The following is a 14,140-nucleotide window of genomic DNA, read 5'->3' on the forward strand; positions in this document are numbered from 1 at the left end:
TGGCGAAAAATTAGAAACAAGAAAGTCAAGTCATCCTTTTTATTCTAGCATTACTGCACAGGGTGTCCCAAAATTGTGACATTTCCGGGAAATGAGGAGTTCCCGAGGTCATTCGAAGTAACTTTTTCCTTTACAAAAATGTTCTCCGAGGCATCGTTCACGAGTTATTAACGAGGAACGCTGACCAATGATAGGCGAGCTCGGCTGACGCAAGGCGGCCGAGCCAACGAGCGCACGGAGCCCAGTTCCGCTGATTGGTTCGACCGTCTGGCGCCCGCCTCACTCGCTCTCCGATTGGTCAGTGTTTTTCGTTAATAACTCGTAAACGAAGCCGCGGATTGCATTTTCGCTGAGGAAAAAGTTACTTCAAATGACCCCGGGAATCTACCATTTCCGGATTGCGAGACATTTTTGGGACACTCTGTATATACAAACTGTGGCGGATCGGTTACTCACGGGAAAGGAGGATCCAAATGCTGGCGAAACTAGAACTAGCCGCCAGATATGTATTAAAAGAGAATGTTTCAATCATTGTCTAGTAGATTATAGTAAATTTTAGTAGATTCTACGGTCCGAAAAAAAAATTCGAGTCATGTAATCCACTCTCAAAATCGTTATATATATGTTAGAATGTGAGCCCATAATTCTGGGACTCGCTGTATGTACTTACGTGTCGATAAATCACCGGCGCAAGAGGTTCAGAGACGCTCGAGATGAACTTCTGCCGAGAAGGTAACGTCTTTTGACATGGAATGATCGCCGCAATAACGGAACCAACAACTCGACTTTCGCCCTACGTTGTAGCAAACGCGACTACAGAGAAACGTCTCCCGCAATTATCGAGCGACGCTACCGATTCCGCGAGTCAGGTTAAATTAAAATAAAATGGAGGTTCGTCCTAATGGAACATTCGCAGATATAGAGCGTGGATCTTTTTTATCCAAAATGAAAGTGTCCATCGCGTCAATTTCAACGGACAATAATTGGATAAAAATGTGTCTCTTGCGTTAGCAGTTTCAATTATTTCAAAAAATAACATGCTACGTTCTTCCAGTCTTTTAACGTTCTTCCTATTCTCTGTTTCGTATTATCGTTTCTCTCGTAAGTGCATAAAAGCCGCGGTTCGTTCATTAAAAATCCACATGTTTCACCTTGAATAATCACGGCGATGTTTCCCGTTGAATCGACCAAAGTGAAAAGGTGTAAACTCGACCGGAACATCTTCCCGCGTCTGGGACAACTTTTTCCGCGTTCCCGTCGACCGGTCGATCCGTTTTCCGCGCGTCCCGCCCCGTCCGTAAATATTGTTCCTGTCGCGTTTTGTTTTGAAAACGCAGCGGCGAGCACGCCGCGATCGCGAGATTGGACGGGTCGAATATGTTCTCGTTCGGTGCAACGTGAAACTGCTGTAATTTCTCTCGGAAACGTCAAATTTCGGGTTGCTGCGAATTTCCCAGTGCTGGTTCTACGCCTATATAATTTATTGCTACGTCGATGCTAAGGGTGGATTTCGAATGGCCTTGGAATCGTGTCACGTGGCCTCCGAATTGCCTTTCCCCCGCATTGCTGCTCAACTTGGGGACGAAAATGGATAAATTAGGGAGAGGAGATGCGATTATGCGAGCCTCGCGGTTCATTTTTACAGTCGCCGGCGATCGGCGACTATAAAAAACAGATCCGAGTCGAGGCTCGAACGATAAAATGAGTAATTTCTCCCGGAAATGCCAAATTTCGGGTCGCCGTGAATTTCCCTGTGCTAGTCTTCTCATTGGTCGCTGTTTTTTCGCTAATAACTCGTGAACGAAGCCGCGGATTGCAATTTCGCCGAGGAAAAAGTTACTATTAATATGCGCCGTGGCACCTAGTTCTAGTTTCGCCAGCAATTTGGATTCTCCTTGCCCGCAAGTAACCGATCCGCCACAGTTTGTATATACATAGTGTCCCAAAAATGTCTCGCAATCCGGAAATGGTAGATTCCCGGGGTCATTTGAAGTAACTTTTTCCTCAGCGAAAATGCAATCCGCGGCTTCGTTTACGAGTTATTAACGAAAAACACTGACCAATCGGAGAGCGAGTGAGGCGGGCGCGAGACGGTCGAGCCAATCAGCGGTACTGGGCTCCGTGCGCTCCTTGGCTCGGCCGCCTCGCGTCAGCAGAGCTCGCCTCTCATTGGTCAGCGTTCCTCGTTAATAACTCGTGAACGACGCCTCGTAGAACATTTTTGTAAAGGAAAAAGTTACTTCGAATGACCTCGGGAACTCCTCATTTCCCGGAAATACCATAATTTTGGAACAGCCTGTATATTCATATTAATATGCGCCGACAGGCCGCTGCCTTTTGCCGCCGACTGCCGCCAGTTTCTCTAAAAACGAGCCGCGAGGCACGAAGAATCGCGACTCGGTATTCTCAGTTCCGCGTGTTTCGATTCCGACCTGCAAACATTTCTGGGTGAAATTACTGTACGCTACGCCGGAGAACGATTGCGCAGAGGTAAATTAAGGGACGATCACGTTCATCCTCGGCTTAATCCCCGAGAAAGACGTGACTGGCTAAATAATAGGAGGCTGTTGCCGGATCGCGACAGCTCGGTCTTTGATCGGCTTATTTGGCTTATTTGGCCGCGATAAACCGACGCATCTCCTAATTCCGAATCGGAATCACTGTTCAGTGAATCGCGGATAATTCATAACGGGTTGCAAAATTCTGTGGCGAATATCGTTCGCGGGATGCCGACGGTTTCGGTTCTGATCGACTCGTTCGTTGCAGAACAATCGCGTGCGCAAAAGACATCGTTGAACGATGCGCGATTTGTGATTAATTAGATTAATTATTTATGCAAAACGAAAGATTTCTGCGACGATTGCAAAACAGGTAAGCTAAGTAAAATGTTCTTTCTCTCTCTAATAACGTTATTAAGTTGAAATTGATGCATCAACGTTCTTGGCTTATTTCAATATTTTCATTGTTTTTCCCGGCCTTTTTTGCCATAAGAATGCATAAAATCTGCAGTCTAGTTATAATTACAGCAACAATGATATTTTACAGCAAGTTCTGAAATTGTTGTCAACGACAAGTCTGTGAAAATGGCCTCCGTTTATGGCAATAACGAACGAGTGAAATATAAAACAGGAGAGAGCCTTAGAGAATTAAAAAATTTCGAAAATCTTTTCGTCAGAAATCTTTTATACACGAACTTCTTCGTTCAAGCATTCTAATAAAAATCGTGGAAGGTTTAAATAAATTCAATCTTGCGTTATAAAACTATATATATATAACGCAAGATTGAATTTATTTAAACCTTCCATGATTGATATAATCCCCGAGAAAGAAAAATATATATATATGATATTTCAGAGTGAAATTATATATATAATTTCTAATTATATATATATAGATATAAAATTTCTCTCTGAAATATCAAATTTCGTGTTGCTGCGAATTTCCTAGTGCTAGTTCCACGCCTATGTAATCTATTGCTACGTCGATGCTAAGGCTGGTTTTCGAATTGCCTTAGAATCGTGTCACGTGGCCATGTCACCTTTATATAACGCAAGATTGAATTTATTTAAATATATATATGTAGATTAGTCGCATTCGCGTCTCGACGGACGCACACAATAAAATTTCACGCGACGACAAGCGAGGCAAATTACATAAAAAGAGACGATATAAGATCGCGGGATCGCCAGCTGGCTCTATAAAACAAATCTGCAGATCGGACAGCGAAGCTGCAGGTTTCCCGAAGTCGGTCAAAGGGGCAATCGATGTTCGAACGAGACGAAAACTCGGCTTTCGGGATTTTTCGCGCATCCCCTGGGACGGGGCTGGTGTTCTCGGGAGAGGGCGGCGATCGTTCCACGTGCCGAGTGTAGGTGCTTCCCGACACCCCCGCCCCTCCCTCCCCCCGCCATTCCACCGACAAAATAATTTCTCGAAGGGATAGTCTGGAAATGGGTGAGTTATGTTGTCTGGAGTTTTATGTTTCCAGCGTCCCCCCCGACTCTCGACTGCGCTCTCGTCCCTTTCCTCTGCGAGGTTCTCGAACTTTAACTTCTCGAACGGCATAAAGCGGAGTAGGAGAACGTGACTGGGACAACATCGAACCAACGGACGACGTCGACGACGACTACGACGACTACGACGACTTCGACGACGACGACGACGACGGAACGGGTCGCCGCGTTTGTTTTCCCGAGCATCGGACAACAACGATATCGGGCCAATTAAAAGTTCGCGGGGAACGGTCGTTCCTAAACACCGGATGCATTCCCGTTCCATCAAAATCCGCTGCCCATCCGAGCGAAACGATGGACCCGATAAACATGCTTACTTACCCCTTTCATTAGCTCCGCGCGGCGCTCGGATTCTGTCGCAAACAATTGCGGGCTCGGACTTTCCGCCGTTTAAATTATTCCCGGCGTCGTTAAGGGAAGGATTAAGCGGAACCTACGGCCGAACCGAAACGAGTCAATGACTCGGAAAGAAATAAAGCCGCGCGAAAGCACGCTTAATTTCACGCGGGCGGAGTCGCGCCGCGAATTCGACCGCGGATCTTTACGCGTTTATCGCGCCCGCTAATTTCCTCGACGCCGGCTAATGCCAACGTTGATAATACCGATTGCAACCGTGATTTTTGTTTCAGTGAAACGATCGTGTGTGTACGAGGCTTCTAATAATTTCCTTTGAGAATGGAAGAATATATTTGAGCTGTTTATTTTGAAAGTGGCCCGAGTCCATTTATACTTAAATTGAGATATTGTTATATATATATCAATATTATATTTTATATTTATTATATAATTATAATATATAATAAATAATATATATATATTATAATTATATAATTATAATATATAATAAATAATATATATATATTATAATTATATAATAAATATAATAAATATATATTTAATTTTAATATAAAATATAATATTATATATAATATATATATATAATTGATATTGTGAATCCGGGTTTGTGTTTCAATGCAATTAAAAATATACGTTTTGTTCGTCCACGTTTAGTTCGATGCCCAAATTTTTATCACGGAAGTCTTCGTTTTTACTTCGATAACATTCTTAGCGTAGAGTCAACCCTTTGCACTCGCTCAAGACTCTTATAAGACGTCCTAAAATAATTTTTACGTTATCAAATTTGTTTATTTTTGAAGAACTGTTAAAAGTATGGCTGTTACGTATACTCAGTTTCGACTGACCACTTTTTAAATGGAAATAAATAATAAATAATATAAATGAATAAATAACATAAATGGTCGTCGAGGACTACGATAAATTTTCCCTAATCGATGCTGCGATTTTCCCAAAAAATTGAAGATACTAAATAAAAATACGATTATTCAAGACTCGCGGCTCGTTTCTATAGTTACCTATTATCAACAATTATAAAAACGAGCCACGAGGCTTAATCGAATCTCCTCTTCTCACGTTATCAATTTTTGTGCACAATTTCAGCATAAATTACGGAGAATTTACTGTATTTTGAATTTAGAGTTGAAACAGCGTCGAGTGCGAAGGGTTAATTACCCTTTCGTTTCATCCAAACTTGTAAATAAACTGCGAATTTCAACTCTTACATCGTAAACCACGTCCTCAAAGAATTTTAACACTTTCGTATCGATGATTCGTTGCTTAAATTTTCGTTTTTCAATCTCTATTTCACGATGCAACTAAAACACAAGAAATCGTTAACCCTTCGCGGTCGAACAATGACCCTGCGGCACCGCTAAAAATCGTTGCATCAAGTTACAAAATCATTTTCACATTATCATATCCGTTAATCGTTATCACATTCCGTACATTATCGTCACATTATCACAATTCATTTAAGAGACTGTCAAAAGTCTGCCCACTGTACGAGTTACAAGACACGACCTCGCGCACCTAAACTGCGCGAAATCACTCAAAATGAAATACCACAGATCAGAAAAAAAACCGATCTCAGTTTCGTCGTTGAAACCGCATCGAGCGCAAGGGTTGAAAATCACGAGGACGCGTGCGACGGATTTTTTCCACGATCTCCGCCCGATGATTCGTCCGCGCGGGAATAACGTCAATTCCCGTCGCGTTTCGAACGCCAATCGGTAATCGACGGCAAGGAGGGATTGCCCTAATCGTAAGTCCTAATTCAAGATGCACGCGGCAGCCGTCAGATACCGATGACGATCCTGTCAAGCGTCGACCCAATTCTCCGCCGACAGCCGGAAACGGAGGGACAACAGGGCAGATCGATTGCCGCGCGATAGCCAGCAAATTGCTGTTGTTTCGTAGGCATAAATCGGCCCCATAAATAAGACGGCGGGGGACGAACGTGGGGGGAGGGGCCGGCCGATAGGTAACGCATAACCCCGGTGGGCTTTTCGAACCTTGAAATATCGCCTGGGAAAGGTTCGACGAGCGCGACCGAGGGTGGCGATATTAGAGGCCGGATCCCCTTCGAGCGAGACGAAGCGGAGGAAAAACGGTAAACGGCGCGACTCGACGCGGCGGCAGGAATAAAAATGAAACGTGGCGTGGGAAGGGAGGGGAGGGTAGGGGAAGAAGGGAATGGAAGGGAAGGCTAAGGAAAAACTGGTAGGACGGTGTTACTGCCACTGGGTTTCATTATGCAGCCTCTTATAGTTGGCGTAACTCCCATCGGTCGTAAATATGAATTACGGCTGGCCGAAATAGCTTGGCGTACCTTACCGTATCCACGTACGAAAAACCCGTTTTCCCGCGGCAGTCCACCGAACGACGATAATTTATTCGCCGGTCCAATGAATGAAAATGGCCGGCCGCTCGCGCGCACCCACGCGCGCACCCACGCGTCCCGTCGCGGTGCCTCTCGCTACGGCCCACGGTTTCATCCGCTTTTTGTTCCTCTCATTCTCGGTCAACAACCGCCACCGGCAAGCTTCAACCAGTGACGAGACAGAAATTAAACGCGGCCGCGGGGGGAAGGGGGCGGTGGGTACCGGTGAAATTGCTACGACGATTTGAACGCACTCCAAACGATCCCTCCCCCGTGATCGTTGCGGACGTACCCCGTCTATCTTCCCGATCTCCGCTGGAACGTTCCTCTTCGACGGGCCATTCGCCGCGCGGAATCAGTCTGCAACCCTCCTCCGCACCCCCGACCTCGTTCGCCGACCGTCGGCGAAAATGTGCCGGCCGTAACGGTCCGCTAATTTTCCTTCGACGATCTCTGCGAAATTAAGCCCGATCGCCGCCGTTCGCCTCGGACGCGTGTCGCCGTAGCCGACACGGCTAAGCAAAAGACAAAAAAGAGGAGGATCGGAGGAGGAGGAGCGTTCTTCGGCTAATCGCGAGCCTCTACTAGGCGGCGCCGGTTTATGTTCCATCGAAATATGCTTCAACTTGTGGATAAGACAGATAAGAAGATCGCGGTGAGCGACGGTCAAATTGTCGATTTGCAAAATGCTGACGATTCTCTGCGAAATGACAACGTAAAGGTGGCTAATAATATAATAATATAATATAATAGTATAATATAATAATATAATATAATATAATATAATATAATATAATAATATAATAATATAATAAAATATAATAAATGTGCATCGATTGCTTCTTGTTATCAAGAATTATTTGCCTTTAATCAAAATTACCGAAGCACTGCCGAGCACTAAAATTGCATCGACGCGTGTTGTATTAATAAGAACAAGAGTGGTTTTATTTAGACATTTTAGACATTTCGCCATTTTTATTGTAATATACCCTACAATTGAAGTATCCGTTCAATCATTTCCTGTAAAAGAATCTTTACAACGTCGACGATCTCAAAATATTCAGTCACGAATAACTTCCGTTCTCTTTACAGACATTTATTTCGTTCTTCTCGTTATTTATTCTTTTCGACTTTTTATTTTGTCTACTTTGAACCCTTATCTATTCAGTGAAGGCAAAATACAGTAATGTCTCTCTAATTGACGCTCGGATTATCCACAAAATTGGACAATTTGGGAAGAGGAGATGCGATTATTCGAGCCTTCCGACTCATTTTTATGGTTACCGATTGTCAACGATTATAAAAACTAGGTGCAGCGCTCGGACAATCGTATCTCCTCTTCCCAAATTGTCCATTTTCGTGCACAATCTGAGCGTCAGTTAAGGAGACATTACTGTACTCGTTTGTCCCGGTGACTCGTAGCGAGCAAATGAGAACAATAGATTCTACCTGGCTGCATCGGAAGTCACTTACGAAGTCTCACTACGCTGGCCGAATATTGCAAATATCTCCACAATAACTGCAAAACCGATATTTCTACAACCGAAGCCCCCGAGTTCAGTCTTTTGGGAATCTATATTGGGTTGGCAACTAAGTAATCGCCGATTTGTTCAATGAAATAAAAAATTTTTTTACTTGGAACGAAGTTTAATCTGTAATGTATTTTCCATTTTGTTCGATGACCTTTTGCCATCTCTCTGACAACTTGAAAATTACACGCTCGTAGAAAGTCTGATCCTTTCCGGCCAAAAACTGAGTTAAGTGAGATTTTACAGCGTCATCGTCATTAAAAGTTTTACCACGAAGGGAGTTGTCCAGGAATCGAAATAAGTGCTAATCCGATGGCGCGAGATCAGGGCTATATGGCGGGTGTAACATCAATTCCCAACCAATATCCATCAATTTTTGCCGAGTGGACGAAGACGTGTGCGGCCTAGCATTGTCCTGCTGGAAAACGACACCTTTACGATCGACCAATTCTGGTCGCTTTTCCTCGACCGCTGCATTCAATTTGTCCAGTTGCTAACATTCACGGATAATAAAAAATAACATAATAATAATAATAATAATTTTATAATATAACATTTACGGATATCATAAAAATGGGAGTGAGAGACATCTATAACTGAAATCGGAGAGTCATCTATAAATGAAATAATAATAATAATAATAATAATAATAATAATAATAATTTTATAATATAACATTTACGGATATCATAAAAATGGGAATGAGAGACATCTATAAATGAAATAATAATAATAATAATAATTTTATAATATAACATTTACGGATATCATAAAAATGGGAGTGAGATACATCTATAACTGAAATCGGCAATTACTTAGTTGCCAACCCAATAAATTTTCCACTTGTGAACTGCACACTTCGATATTAAAGCGTCAGTTTTAATGGATGTTATATCCCCTTGTTATAAGGGGATATATCTTTATTAAATAATATAGAAATAATTATTCTGCAAACTAATATACGTATATGGTTTTCTTCTATGTGTGGATCGTCATAATATGCGGCGACCCCACCCGACCCTTAATCAGAAAATGCGAAACATCTCATTAAACAAATTCTCGAAGGCATTTTGCATCGAGGCAAAAAACTGATCGTGAAACGATTCAAGAACCATTTTCCATTCGCGATAATCTTCGTGGATGCACGCGAGCACGGTTCCGTTCCTTCGCGTGCCTTCGACGTACGGCGAGGCGGACGGGGGCGGATTTCGAGCGGCGAGGAAGACGAGCGTGTAACAGAGGGAAGCCCGTCGGAGCCGGAGAGCTCGCCGGCCGCAAGCTGTCGGATCGATAATTAACGCGACGACGCGACGTGCAGAGTGCGTACGGCGGCCGTGGCTACGGTTCTCCGGTGCGTACACAGTCCAATTATTGATATTTCGAGGGATCCGGGTGGCGTTAACTCGTTCCACGTGGCTCGTGCCGCGCTTACCGCTAGATTATGGTTTACACCGGCACCGTGCGCGAATCGTGAATATGATAGTAGCCTGCAGGAATGTTGCGTATCGATTTTCAAAATTATCATGCAAACAGCGCCGGCTGGCCCCGGTAATAGGTTAATTACCGGTACCGGCCTTCCGTTAAATCCCGTTACTGTAAATCATTTTCGATTCTAACAGCTTTATACTCGGCATCCAATAATAAATCCCGCGCGATCTAATTACCGACTCTTTGGTGCCTATACGGCCCGGCGTTCTCGAAATTATGCGGCCACGGCCCATTGTTCTCGCCCGTTCCGGGACGGAGCCGGGGCGAACTCGTTTTGGCCAACGAGCCGCGCCAATTTTCTACGGGCCGGAACCGTGCGGAAAAATCGTTATCGTTTTCGGTCGTCAGGCCGGTCGACGATGCCGGCCGCCGTTCTCTCGAGATGACCGCGTGGCCTGTTGCCGCGCATTTTTCTCGGTGCAACGCGGCCCGCCCGGCCGATGCGCCGCGATCCGACTGCAACTGCACTCGCGATTTTCCGGGGGCTGGCTGGTGACGTCTCTTCGCCGAAAAATCCTACCGAAAATATATCTATTCGATATTTATATATCTATATCTATATATCAATATCTATATATCTATATCTATATATCAATATCTATATATCTATATCTATATATCTATATCTATATATCAATATCTATATATCTATATCTATATATCAATATCTATATATCAATATCTATATATCTATATCTATATATCAATATCTATATATCAATATCTATATATCTATATCTATATATCTATATCTATATATCAATATCTATATATCTATTCAATATCTATTCAACACTGATCGCACCTGAGTGTTTGCTGATCCGATTTGTCTCATAAAAATCGTAAGATTAAATTTACTTGAATGTTTCTCGGCGATTTTTATATTAATACGTGTTCGATTGAATGAATTTATTTATCGATTTCCGATGGCAATATCGTGTAATTTCTGATAATTGTAAGACCAAAATTGGCTGAACGGTGTAAAGCGAAAAATTTAACGTTATGTGACTCACCGTAAGCTGTGCCTTTTATTTTCAAATCACGCTTTCTCTATATTAAAGTACAGCCTAACTTTATATTCGAACCCTTAAACGTTCGAAAATTCCTACGAGAATGCATCCTGAAATCAATTCAAAGTAAATATAGTCCTTTATGTAGAATTATTTTTCTCCGAATTTATTTTTCGTTCTAACTTCATATTTATTGCTACTTGTATGATTGGAACCTCCTGGAAATATCCCCGAGAACGTGTCTCTAATAATTTTTTTCATATTTAAATTGTGACAGATTAGTTATGAACAATTTTATATTTTATTTTATAATATCAAATATCGGAAAGAATGATTCGGGCCGCTTTTCCCGTAAGAAGCAATGTAAAATTCGGCAAGAATCAATTGCTGTTTGGACGATTGTGGCGCCTCTTTCGGAGGAAAATTGAAGCTCCTTTCGGGGTCTGTACAGCGCCAATTAGTAGGATGGCAAAACGCTGAAACTGCTAGCCAAACAGTGGCGCCTCTGGTGATGAAATCTGGAAGCTTTGTTTAGAGGTCTGTACAGCGCCAATTAGTAGGTGGCAAATCGCTGAAACTACTGGACAAATTTAGTTCAGAATTTTAGCACAGGTGGCGCAACCATACAAAACCCGTGAAATTTTATCACGTCACCTTGCGGTAAAACGCTTAAACTGCTCGCCAGGATTATCGTTCTTGGATAATTCTGAAAATTGGTCGGTAAATCTGCTTACCATTTCGAGCGTTTGACACTACGTGTTTTGGCGCTGTATGAACCCCTAACCTCGGTTCAAAATATTGCCACGAGCTACGCAACCGATCACAAATAGCGTCATTTTACCGCAGACGAGGAATAGAAGCAGTAAGAATAATTTTGTTTTAAAAGAAAGGATTTACTGTAGTACAGTTTCAGGTACAATTGAACATGTCAAAAGAGTTACTAAATGGTCTTCCTTCTTTTTATTTCATTATGAAAGTATAAGTGAGATGATCTTTAAGAGATATTTAATATATAAACTTTATATTAAACAATCATTACGTGTACATTCATGTCGATGTACCGATTATACAGGTACAAAAGTGAATCAAATTGCATTTATCGAGAACAGCTCCGGGATACTTGGATAATAATCGTCTAACTTTACATTATATTACAAAACTATTTCATACTGCGTTTTCGTAGGTTCCACGAAATATTTGAAAACAGTATTTGCAGTCAATAAATCAAAAGATATTGCATACATTCTAGGGGATGATGGTCAATCAAAATGATCTTAAAAATAAAATGATAAATATGTACATATAGATATTTTATGTGACTTTTTTAGGTGGCGGCCTAAAAACACCGACTACCACGGCGTGGTCCCTCTCGTATGGTTCCAATGTGATTTGTTCCTGCGGTTTCAATTTATCGGCGATTAATTTTTTTACTTCGGCGGCGAATACTGCTTCGGGTTGTGCCGTGGAATCTATACAACTCGCCTGCGAAGACAAATTTTACCATGAAAATATAGAAATTATATCGCCTATTATTGAATTATGTATAAGTGAAAACTTGCCTTAATAGAGATAACAAAGTGACCTCCATTTTTGAGGAAGTACTGAGCATTTAAAGCTACTATTCTAGCTTGATCAGGCTGTGCAACATCGGCAAATATCGTGTCCACCATTCCCACGAGCATTCTGTACTTATGTGGATGTCTAGCATCTTCGATTATCGGAATTATATTAGTTCGTTTCTTGGCAACATTTAGAAGATCTCTACCAGATCTGTGTGAAAATTCTACGGCATACACCAGCCCCTCCTGTAAAAAGAAAGTATGCAATCGAAGCACTTGCGTACACTGTAAAATACAACTGGAATGCGACTTTAAACGTTTGTACGCACGTCTTTTTAGAACAAGATGAAAAGGATCTTGTGCAATGAAAAAAACGAGTATGTGATTGTTATGGCATCACTTCGACACCAATTTGATAATAATTCGTCAAACTGGCTCTAATGTATGCACAATAAATTATACGTATTTTATTGAATTGAACTGTATACGAACTTACCGGCCCAACGATATCTGCTACATGAGATACTGTAGTTCCAGAGGCAGCGCCTAAGTATAATACTTTGCTCCCTGGTGGCATGTGAATTTGATCTACGCCACCTAGTATCGCAGCAGCCAACTTTGACCTAAATGGATTCCATACTCTGTATTCAATTTTTTCAGAGTTATCCGCCTGCAATATTGACATACAAAATATTATTATGTTCCCACTGTATTTATAAATATGATAGGAATTGCTATGTTATTATACCTCGACACTAATCCTTTTTTCACCATATACTTCTGAACCTGGTACTAAATTTAATGTAACTAATGCATCTTCTTTCCCCCTAGCTATAAAAACTCCTTCATGACGATGTGGCTCTATGATAACAGTTTTACCACCTTTGAAACCACCGCCTCCACGTCCTCCTCTACCTCCTCCACGGGCTCCACGTCCACGTGGTGTACCACCTCCTCTTCCTCCACCACCTCCGCCTCTTCCACCTCTAAATCCTCCTCCTCCTCCACCACCACCTCCGCCTCTTCCTCCTCTAAATCCTCCTCCACCACCTCCACCACCTCCACGACCTCCTCCTCCTCCTCCTCTGCCACCTCTATATCCACCTCCACCTCCACCCGGAGAATATCCTATAATTAAACAAATAATTCAATAAACATAAATATATTCATTCTCAAAAATATATACATATATATAATTTACAACTCATAATTGGAAATATAAGTATTATATCATTTATACAGATATTTGTGTAATGTATGAAAATATTTTTTTCTTCATTCCCGGCATAAGTACACGTTGTTAAGTTAACGAAAGCCGAACAAGAAGGAAATGAATTTCAATGTTTGTCTGACTTAATTACATACATATTTCGATAAAAAATGATTCATTATAGAGAAATAAATATATAAATGCAATAAATTCAGTATACATAGCCTTGCTACGGAAAAACCGAGATAATTATTTACATGCTAGGTTACCGAAACGAGTATGGCAATAATGTACGATTTTATGTCGTAATGATTAAAACGAATAAAACATTTAATAGAATAGCAAATAGTAATTACCTGGCCTTCCCATTTCCTATTTTAAATAACTAAATGTTTGTACTCAATTGAATTATTACTTCAACTCTCCATACACGTGTATGTCGGACGCCAAACGATCACGGAAATTATCAAGGCTTCAAACATCGTCTTCCGGTTTAGCTGCAGCAGCACTATCGTATCGATCGTCGTATCGATAAGTTCGAATCGATTATCTATCAAGAAAACATTTTGATGTGTTCGAAACACTTATTCAATA

The 14,140-nt window shown here is 41.7% G+C and overlaps 1 protein-coding gene across 1 annotated transcript; it reads right to left on the reverse strand.

Moving 5' to 3' along the window:
* Positions 1–11,714: 11,714 nt before the first annotated feature.
* Fib (rRNA 2'-O-methyltransferase fibrillarin) lies at positions 11,715–14,026 on the reverse strand. Its single transcript, XM_033478223.2, has 5 exons — positions 13,903–14,026; positions 13,085–13,464; positions 12,833–13,006; positions 12,337–12,582; positions 11,715–12,259 (listed from the first exon to the last, which is right to left on the reverse strand). Exons 1-5 carry the CDS (start codon positions 13,913–13,915, stop codon positions 12,089–12,091), a joined length of 984 nt encoding a protein of 327 aa, XP_033334114.2. The 5' UTR covers positions 13,916–14,026; the 3' UTR covers positions 11,715–12,088.
* Positions 14,027–14,140: the final 114 nt, after the last annotated feature.

The sequence above is a fragment of the Megalopta genalis genome, chromosome 3 (genome assembly GCF_051020955.1).
Source record: "Megalopta genalis isolate 19385.01 chromosome 3, iyMegGena1_principal, whole genome shotgun sequence".
NCBI lineage: Eukaryota > Metazoa > Arthropoda > Insecta > Hymenoptera > Halictidae > Megalopta > Megalopta genalis.

Bases quoted from the DNA above. Each gene is read 5' to 3' on its own strand.
- Fib (XM_033478223.2), bottom strand. The intron at 13,007-13,084 runs GTATAATAACAT...TCAATATTGCAG, and splicing joins AAAAAAGGATTAGTGTCGAG to GCGGATAACTCTGAAAAAAT. The intron at 12,583-12,832 runs GTAAGTTCGTAT...TTCTTTTTACAG, and splicing joins TAGCAGATATCGTTGGGCCG to GAGGGGCTGGTGTATGCCGT.